General features: G+C 41.1%; 1 protein-coding gene across 2 annotated transcripts; it reads left to right on the top strand.

Moving 5' to 3' along the window:
• The first annotated feature begins 279 nt into the window (after positions 1-279).
• On the top strand, positions 280-10,600 carry LOC306816133 (uncharacterized protein). 2 transcript variants are annotated; one of them, XM_079332617.1, is made up of 7 exons: positions 280-465; positions 2,750-2,915; positions 4,150-4,239; positions 5,385-5,455; positions 6,207-6,370; positions 8,241-8,351; positions 10,222-10,600. In XM_079332617.1, the coding sequence occupies exons 2-7, from the start codon at positions 2,791-2,793 to the stop codon at positions 10,315-10,317; spliced, it is 657 nt and encodes a 218-aa protein (XP_079188743.1). In that variant the 5' UTR covers positions 280-465; positions 2,750-2,790; the 3' UTR covers positions 10,318-10,600. The 2 variants fall into 2 exon arrangements, with proteins under 2 accessions (XP_079188743.1, XP_079188744.1); XM_079332618.1 differs by having other exon boundaries at positions 280-473; positions 2,757-2,915.
• The last annotated feature ends 32 nt before the right edge of the window (positions 10,601-10,632 follow it).

Below are 10,632 nucleotides of genomic sequence, written 5' to 3'. Positions count from 1 at the left end.
GCTACTGATGAATTCTTGTCTGTAGCGTTCCCATTGCTCTGATCTCTCTGGATTATTTGCAGTGTGCGTCTGCCTCCTCTGATTGCTCCCATTGATTTGGGTGCCATCAGCGAGTTTGGTGCTGTTGAATTTACAGTCCGTGACACAGATGAGGCTCGTGGCCGGGTTTGCCCCCTGCAGCAGCCCAGCAGGGGCAGCCCCGCAGTTTCTGCTGGGCTCCGACACCTGCGCTGTGGAAACCACCCCGGCCGCTCCTGCTTCAGCTGCGACAAAGCCGGGCCCAGGGGCCGCACCAGCTGCTCTCTGAAGCACCAACAGCGCGGTGAGAGGCACGACATGAGGCTGGGCTGCAGGGTTGTGTTAGGACACGTTTTGCATAAACTTCACATGAGAGAACTACTGCCAGACTACCCACAGCCGGTTCAAGCCACTTGTCCAACCGCACTCACAGAAAAAAATACCTAGGTAAGGAAGTTGAGAATGTTATTTTCTTTAGGTTAACCTGCAGAAATAAAATAGAAGTTTTAATTTTTTAATTTTAGTCTCTTTAAAACTGTGGGGGTGTAAAGTCCGCGCGGGTGTTTGTTGCTTTTTGAGATTAAGAAATCGTGATCCCATTCGTCTCTTGAGAGCTTTAGTTGCGAGGGAAAGACGAGAGCAGGGGACAACCTGCAACGCGGCTGAGAGCCTGGCCCGGGTCAGGCTCGGCGCTCGCCGCTCCGGGCTCCCTTCGGGCGCTGCTGGGCAGCGGGGGCACAACCCTCCCGTCGGCTCCACCTGCCGCCCGCAGCCGGGCCGGGCCGGGCGGGGCAGCGCCGCCGGGAGCGGGGCATCAGCGGGGGCAGGAGCGGGCAGGGAGCGGGGCATCAGCGGGGACGGGAGCGGGCAGGGAGCGGGGCATCAGCGGGGGCGGGAGCGGGCAGGGAGCGGGGCATCAGCGGGGGCGGGAGCGGGCAGGGAGCGGGGCATCAGCGGGGGATCGGAGCGGGCAGGGAGCGGGGCATCAGCGGGGGCGGGAGCGGGCAGGGAGCGGGGCATCAGCGGGGGATCGGAGCGGGCAGGGAGCGGGCAGGGAGCGGGGCATCAGCGGGGGATCGGAGCGGGCAGGGAGCGGGCAGGGAGCGGGGCATCAGCGGGGGCGGGAGCGGGCAGGGAGCGGGCAGGGAGAGGGGCATCAGCGGGGGCGGGAGCGGGCAGGGAGCGGGCAGGGAGAGGGGCATCAGCGGAGGCAGGGAGCGGGCAGGGAGCGGGGCATCAGCGGGGGATCGGAGCGGGGGAACCGCGGCTCCCCCCGGGCGCTGCCGGCTCGGAGCTGCTGCGGCTCGGCCCCGCTCGGGCGGTGCAGGCACAGCGCCCTTCTTGCGGCTGCTCGGGTATTTCGGAATACGCACAAAATTGTTTTGATTCGGTAATTCGCTATATGCTGCCGCATCCTTTCTGTCTGGGGGAGCCGGCTGCTCGCAAAGCCGATTTTAGACACAGGAGATGTGCAGCGGCAGAAGTCGCACTGCTCTGTAAGTGCTGCGGGCAGCGCGGCAGCGATCCCCGAGTCCTGTGCACTCTGGTCTCGCAGGGTGCTCATGGCTATTTGGTAGGACTGTGACTCTCCTTCCCTCCAAAACACATAAGGCTAAACAAGTACTCTACAACTACTGATATTGTCTATTTTTTTTTTATTTTTATTTTTTTTTTAACTACTGGTGGCTCAAGAAGTCAAAAATTCAGTTTGTGGTGAGGCTTCATCACACACTGAGATGTTTCCATATCCCTTACAATATTCTTTGAGCCTCCTTTGGCATTGTTTCGTGATCTTGACTACTTTTGCTGGGCAGTTTTCATAAATCTACCTTCCCATGCACACATGTGCTGTGTATATTACAGTAACACAAATTATTTTGCATATGACACAATTAGGACAGCAGGATCTAGAAGCAACTTGGACACAACTCTAGTGAATTGCTTCTGCCTGCAGACTCTCCAGGAGAGAGTAGGAGCTGCAACAGCTGCTCCTGGAAAACAGAGAGTGGAGGAATGCTGCACCTGGGTACTCTGAGAACACCCGTGTAAAAAACACAAGTCTCAAATTTCAGCACATTTTAGTTCTGATTTGAAAAAGCCTCGCAGATGTAAAGACAGTAAATGTGCTCCTCAGGTAAAGGTGAATATTTTGGTTGTTTGGGAAAGAAGGAAGGAGTTGTGGATATGCCCTAGTATGGTGGTTCAGGTGCCTATGGGAATGAGAGGTGATGTCAAATCCTTTTCTGATCTAGTGGTGGGACTGTGGCACTATATCAACCTGGTACAATGCTACAAGTGCCTTCAACCTGAAAGAAAAACCCCTTAGTTCTGTCAGATGTGCAATTATCACTGAATCTAAACAGATTATTTTTAAGGCTATCAATCTGGTATGCCAGGCATGTTTAATTCATTGAATCAGATTATTCTTTTTCTCTCTCTGTTTACAGACAAAAAAGATGCCTGTTTAAATCTTAAGAGCAGGTTTTTGCTCTGTCTTGTGAGGCAGTCTATTTTAGTCTTCTATTAGCTTTTATAAGTACCATAAAATTTAATGCACTTAAAGTGGCCTAAATTAATTATACTCCAGCTGTAACTGAAATGCCTGAGTACAGATTGTACATTATGTTGTGAACCAGCAAAAGCAACCTGAAGGAAAGTTTTAAGCATCCAGCAAAGCTCACAGCTACATATTCTGAATATTTTAAAAATTTTTCTCTTCCTCTTTTCAGAGTAGGGAGGAGTGAAGTGTCTTTGACACAACTTCCTGCTGGAATGCCTCACATCAATGCAGCTGCAGCTCTGCAGATTTCCATGCTGCTCTTTGCTCTTCCTGCACAGTATTTCATCTCTCAGTGGTACGGAACGGACTCTGCCGAGCGCATCCAAAGAACAGAAAGGTTGTAAGGCTCACTTTCCCTACTGCATTTATTTGTAAGAGTTCATGTTCTCATCCCCAATGATACTCTGCCTGGAAAGCTGGAGTGTGGGTGGATTGGCTGTTCCTATACAAAACCAACATTTAAATCATACCTCAGGCATTTTTGTGGCTTAATATGACTGTATTTTGTTGCTTAAGCATCTCCTTTCAACTTCAAATAGCAATTGTTGTTTTCTTCACATAAAAATCTTATTTATCTGCATGAGTGCCTTAATCCCATTCTTTTTTGGGACATTCCAATATAGGTTACTAAGGGTTATGTTCCTTTCAAAAGATGAAAATTAAGCATTTGATTAACATTAGTTCTAATTTTCCATCACCTTTTGACACTTACTGTTATAAAATATTTTCTTGCATAGTATGACTCAGTACAGAGACTTAAGCAACAAAATCCACTCGCAGTAAATTACTTAAGGCAGTGACAATGGTAAGAGTCACGTAAGGAGTGCCATTTGGTCTATGAATTAAGAAGCTGACAGAACAGAATCCCACACATATATCTCCAAATAAAAGGTGGAGACTATTACATCAGATCCAAATTTTTTATAGTGGTGTCCATTGGCAAACATTGGCATCTTGAAAATGAACCATGCAAAGGGAGACTCCGTTGTAAATGTGGCCTGTGCAGTGCACTGGCTGTGTGGTTAATCTGTGAAATTCCAATACATGAAGCAGGAAGAGCAAAGATTGGTCTGATGAAAAGAGAAGCAAACTTGGCTTATGTATAAAGAGTGAAATAATATACAGTGAAATAATTTTTGGGACTCATGGCATGAGTCAACCACTTATTATTCAAATTTATGCAAAAATCTGTAGGCTTTTTTTGATAGTCTTTTGATTATGTACACCATTTAAAAAATATCTCATGCTCACTATTCTCAAATAACAGTTAAAGCTGCAGAATCTGAATGTAATTTAAAAATTCCTATAGTCGAGTACAGGAAGAAAGCAATCTTGTAATGAAAAATGGTATTTTCCAAAATTTACATACAGTCTACTGATACAAATGATGATTGAAAGAATATTCATTTGCAGTGTTGGTATTAATCTTGAGCAGTAATTGTTCATGGTCACTGACTCTTTCTTCCTCTTTGCTACAGAAGTGGAACTTCAAAGTTTCAGTATTAAAAATCTGTATAAGAATACCAGAGAAGGTTTTAAAAACAATACGATGATCATTTTTATTCCTAAAGGATAATTGCCTCTTGGAGCATCTCAACAAGATCTTACTTGAGTCTGGATGCATGGGCAGATCGTTTAAAGCTGTGGCTCTTAAAGACAAGGTAGGGTGTTACCATCTGTGCTTCAGAGATTTCAGACATGGTCTGTTCTGAGCAGGAAGGAGTGTTGTGGCAGAAATAAGTGATAAAGAGGAAGTATCTTTCACTTGCTTCTTGAGACTGATCTGGAACTTTCTATCAGTTTTAAGAAAACTTTGTGCTTATTTTCTACACAAACATCAAAACTGAACTCCTTGTGAAACTAAACATAGCTCATGGCAGTGATCCTGTACATGTTATCCTTGAAATTTATCTGACTCTGAAAGTAGAACACTTAGCCACATTAATGACTGTAAGAAACTACATGTTTGTAGGACAAGATGCTAAAACATTGGATGGATATCTTGTGCTCTATACTGTAGTTCAAAAAAAATCTGAATTAGGAATCACAGACATAAAATCTGTGGGCTAAGAAGAAGTGAAATTTTGACTATTGGCCATGACTGATTTAGAAAAAGTAAACTTATATCTATTTATACATATACACTATTTTACTTTAAGAAGACTGTTCATGGACTTCTTTCAGTCTGTTGAAGGGCTTATTTGTGAGATTTAATTCTTGCACAGTAGAAATACTCCAAAGACTCCATTAGCCACTTTCCCCTTCTAAACATGTCTGTCCCCTACTCCCTGCCCTTTAAATTCAGATGAAATTCAGTCTAATGCAGAAGAAAAACCTAAACCTACTGCAGCTTTAGGCAGGGACTGATTGCCAGGGACTGGCATATGGTAAAAATTGGTTTGTACTGGTATGGACAAGGGACTCGCCTTGCCCATACCAGTATAAATCCATTTTTAAAGATCTTACAAATGATACTGAAGAATCATGCTGTTAGAGTGCAGAATTTGCTCACCTGTACAAAATTAGTGGGTTTCCTCTGATATAAAAATACAAATGCAACTGTAGATTAATGTATTCAAGGAAATTAGATTAATATTCTCTTTTACCTGTTGGAACAAATTCCTTTTTCTTGTGTATTCCTTAGAAGTCTTTATAATGTAAAACTTACATGGGCTTCAAATTGTAGACAAGTTTGTATCAAAGGCTTTGCAGTATCCCACTTAGAATAAATAACCTTCTGATTATTACTAAAACTCAGCTTCCAAAGAACTTGTTTATATGTTGAGTTATTATTTTCACGTTTTAGGAATTGGTACTACGGAGAAAGCAAAACTAAAAGTGGTGAAAATGAAGCAAAACCCCATTCTTATTTTGCAGGTATTGAAGTTTTTGCAATCCTTTTGTATTTTACTCATGAGTAAAGCCTCAAGTAAGGCCTCTATAGTGGATTTATATAGTTAATTTGCAAATGGCAGCCTGTTTTCCTCTTTTCATCTCTCTAAACATGACTGACAATATTCAGTAAACAACATAAGAGATATAAATCCAAAGGCCTCTTCCCTGTGTTCTATGATAATATTAAAATGCTGTAACTATTTGTATGCATTTTACTGAATATACCAGTGTATGTATTTTGCATTGACCTGCAAAACAGTGGTACAGCTTTCACTTGATTCAAATGAACTGATTTAGATCAATTTCATAAAAGGAAAAAGAAATAGTTGACCACTTTGTTCCTGAAAGAAGTCCCTAATCAGACTGAATAGAAGAATTCTGTGATCTAAACTGGCAAAAAAATAATGTCACAATAAGTTACCATGTGTAAGCACTGAAAAATACTGTATGTAAGGCTTAAGTAATTGTCAATGCATGCCTGTGTTAATGCTTTCTAAAACTGTTAAGATCCCTAGGTAATATCAAATGTATACAAATAAAAAAGTGTCTTTCTTAGTGGATGTTCCACTGTAAAATATAGTAATTAATATTCTGGGGGAAAAACAAAGCACCTTTCTTTACTTCCCCTGTTGTCAGTTCTCTTCAAGTAGAAGTCAGAATAATTTCTGTTAAAATGTTTAATATAACTGATCAAACTTTTATCCTTGCTAAGTCTCTTTCTTTGTTAAATTAGAATCAACTCATGTTCACAGTCCAAAGCCTGAATACATTAAGTTCCGTGTGGGCCAGGTAATAATTCACAGAAGATTTGGCTACTCAGGAGTCATTGTTGGATGGGATGTGAAAGCTAACACTCCAGAAGAACAACTGCAACTCAGATATTTTCCAGTGAAACAGGTTTGAATGTATAAACTCTTGCTTAATTAAAATATACACAGAATAACTCAGGTTCAAATATCCTCAGAAACACTGTTACAGACCAACTTCCTGCTATCCTAGTGGGAAATACTCCAGAATTCTGTATCACTTGTGCAGCTGAGTGGTACCTTTGCTGCTTCTGCACTGTGGTCCCAGTACAGCTTGGCTTTTACACCACTGAGTGGCTAACCTTCACTGGTCAGGGCTGTAGTGGACATATCTCAAATTAAAACTAGTCATTTTTTATACACAGCATTGCATTTAAAGTAGCAGTGTCAACTTATGATGTCTAAAGGGATTTCTCCTGCTGTGTGTCTAAAGTTGAGAAGTTGTTAAGTCCTTTATCTGGTTATCTGTAATTGGTGGCATCTTCACTGCACCTGAGAAATGCAAGTAATCGTCTGTATTTAATCACTTTCAGTGAGAAAGTGATGTTTCAAGGATCTGGTTAATTGCAGTGTGAATCTATTTTAAAACACATTTTTGTTAGAATTCTTAAAGCCTCTGAATTTCTTGCTTAAGTCCTTGAACTTGAAAATCAAATGCTAAATCTTTGTTGACAGTGCTAATCTGGTAATACAATGCTGTATACTCTGCATGCCACTGACATGCTGCATAAGTGGCAGGAAGTTAACACTGATCATTAAGTCAGGGGACTGAAAATGAGGAAAACATGAAAATCTTCACTTATAGCAGAAAATTCATGTTCAGCTGGGTACTGACATTCAGTTCCATTTTTTTGTGCATTTGGTTCCTTCCCTGGTGCAATTTTATTCAACTGTCACTCATCTTTGGCTTCTAAAACACCTGCATCCTTGCTTTCTTTTCTCCTCTCAGTAGTGCTATCACCAGCTGAACCCTCAAGAATTTCACAGCAGACACTGATTCTTTTTATGTACCTTACATTATTCTGCTGTCCCAGCAGCCTTGTGTTCATCTTTATTTTTTTAATTTAAGAGCAATGACAAGGGGTTTAAGTGTCTTTTGTTGCTTCTGTGGTTTTACTTACCTTTGTATATCATAAGCCCCTTGCAAAATGCCTTCTGACCTTTAGGCAGCAGTTTACTAAGCTTGGTCCTTGCAAATGCCTCAAACCATCAGCCAGGTTTTCAGTCCAGCCTTTCCTTGCCTTCCTCTGACTTCCAGATCTTTATGAAATCACTGAGCAGAAGCCACTGCCTGTTCCTTAATGATACTGATTGCTTCACAAACTCCATCTGTATTCATCCCTCACTTTTTTTTTTTTTTTTTTTTTTTAGATTGTGGATTACTTTGGGCAGGAATATTATGGATAGCAGAGAACATAATGGCCCATATTCCCTGACCCAGGATTTATTTTCATAGGCACTTCTTTGTTGGAAGATTCATATAAACACATATAGAAGTTGCCCTAGCTCTCTCCAGGATCAGGACCATGGTTATGTTCTGAACTTGTCTCTTCCTCTCTGGAGTTCAGTTGTCACTTTTGAAGGAAGAAGGGTGGTAGCAGATGGCCATGGGGCCTATGTACAAAAAGCAAGGATATTGTAAGCCTCGTTTCTTGCAAGTTGTGTTTTTTTGTGGAAAAAAAGGTTAAATTAACTCTTAAAAAACATTTCAGATATGCCAAGAACTTTGTGTGTTGCAGTTCTGATTGCTTTATACTTAATTCTGACATTGGTAAAATCATAAAAAATAACTGACTGTATAGATACACACACATATACACACATGTATATACATACATATATATGTACATGTATCTTGAGTGGGTTTAGGTTCTGTAAGCCCACTGAAAGTTAACTGATTATATGTAATCTTTAGTCATCCTATCTCTTTGAGGCTATTTATTTTCTTTCTATTTTTACAGGATCTAAAAGATACTCCTCATTATCGAATTCTAATTAACAAAGCAAATGGATTTGGAAAATCTACAGCTTATGTTCCTGAGGAAGAGATAACAGTTATTATAGGATTAGAGGTAGCATTAATTTTTATTCAGTTGCAACTTGATTGTTATCCAGTGTTTAAAAGTTGGCTGACCTTTGGCTTAATAGATACTAGCTCAAATGCAAAGTTAGTGAAAACTAATAGAGAAAGCAGATAAATTACTGCTGTACTTTCAAGCATGGGTTTTTGGGAGCTGAAAATGACCAAACTCAGGTACTATCCACTTTAAAGTATCCAACTGCTGAGGTTTGTAAGTTTTTGAGCAATTTGATTTCCATTATGTATATAGGCTGTTGCAGACACAGACTTTTGTTTAGTGATTTCTGGGGAGCTAGTGAAGTATGTTGATTTCTCAATTCTACTCTGAAAAATCTGCATTTCAAACAGCTCCTGCTCAGCTGCTACCCAGACTGAAGAATGTCTCCTTTCTTAACTGCAAAACTCTTTGGGAGACAAAAATTGTGTTTTGTGCACAGGATTGAAGTAGCTTTTGATTCCCAGCTTATGCAAGGCACATCTGATTTTTAAACTAGTCTGAGACTCTGATCCAGAAAACAGCCTTCAGGCATGCATGCTACCATACAGGTGGCTTTTTGCAAGGGACCCCTATGCTGTTGAGGATGCTTTCTTTGTGGATAGTGGCAGGGTCTGTATTTAAAATAACACCAAGTAGGTGAACCCTTCATCTAACAGGCGACGCTGGGTCTAATCAAATGGAGCAGATTCAAATTGGTATCCTCTGCCTTTTGGGAAAACCTCTCAAAAGAACTGTGTCAGTCTGGTCTGAAGACTCTCCATGCTCTCAAAACTGTGTTGCTGCATATAGAGGATTCCTCTCAACCACAGTGTGACACAATCACCTCTTTTATTTGGGAGAAGCCTTAGTTCAGTCCATTTTGTTTTAGCCACCAATTGTAATACAGAATATGCCAACATGGCTGAATTTAGGAGCAGAAAACGATGCTGTTTGAAATGAGTATCATAAATATTTAAAACTGGATTCTGATTCTGCCCATACTGTCTAAAAAATGCACCTTTAACTATGCCAGTTAACTGGCTACCTTCAGTTTCTTTTATATTCCATGGGGACAAACAGATAATTCATCTTAAATATTTACCTTGTGGAATTAGCTTTTAAGGTATTAAATTCCTTTATTCACCTGCGTGGCAGGTTAATTCTGACTGAGATTATTAGAGAAACTGTTGGTAACAAGCTCACAAAATTAGGTATTTCAAAGTAGTCAAGATGATAACTGATGGTGAGTCATGCTTCAAGTTCAAAAAGTCTGTGGATTGCCCTAACTCAGCCTTTTGCACAGCCTCATAGGCACAGTAATTTCTTGAAGCACTGAGAGATGAGAAAATGCTTAGACTTGTCATGACCCTTTCCCAGCTGATCGTTCTGAACTGCTCGCTGTGGGCCTCCTGCAAGACAAGGCTTGGATTGTCCTTGGTGGGTTTGCATCTTCATGGTGGACTTAAGGCCATCACCTGGGTCTGTCATCACCCTTTCCCCCACTGCTTCTGTACTGCTCTTGTTGCCTCATTGGATTAGACAGCTGATAGAGCTAAAAGAAATACCAAATACTTCTAGTAGCGACATGGGTGGGAGCAACATCAGTAAGAAACAGTGCTGATTTTCAACACTGATGCTGGTGTAAATCCAGCTTGTAAGATCTCATGAGATCTGTTCAACATTGATAAAGTACTTGGAGAGAGCTGCTATTCAGATGACAGAAATTTGGTTATGATACACAGAAAATGCCATTGAAAGTACCTCTACATTAAAAACTCATCAGGAGTTTTCAAACAGCATAGTAACTTCAATAATTCGTTTAAGTATCAGTTTACATTTATTGACAATTCTGATACTTCTTTAACTTGAGATATTTTTTCCACAGGTTCATCACCCTGATATGGAAACCTACTTCAGTGGTTATGATGGATCAAAATACATTATGCAGCCATGGTTGAAAAAACTCTACCCTCACGACTGAGTACTTAGTGTCTGTACATGTAATGTACATCCAGACAACAGATGTCCTTTTTAAACCTGAGCAAATGCACACCAGGAAAAAATGTATATTTTTTTCCAATGATGAAATAAAACATTCCTATGTTCTATGTTGAACACTCAATTTTGTCAGAAGCGAACACACTGCGTGTTCAGTTTGCCGTGACTCAGCAATGGGGATTAATTTCCTTCCAGTTTTTGGAGAAAAGGTGTAAATGTAGTGCAGTTTCAGCCAGAAGTGTCAAATGTTTGGCACATCAACTATCTTGCTGTTTTACAGGGGCCAGGGAACCAAAAT

This window comes from Erithacus rubecula (assembly GCF_903797595.1).
Source record: "Erithacus rubecula genome assembly, chromosome: 2".
Lineage (NCBI taxonomy): Eukaryota > Metazoa > Chordata > Aves > Passeriformes > Muscicapidae > Erithacus > Erithacus rubecula.
This window is presented reverse-complemented; position numbering and strand designations above follow the sequence as displayed.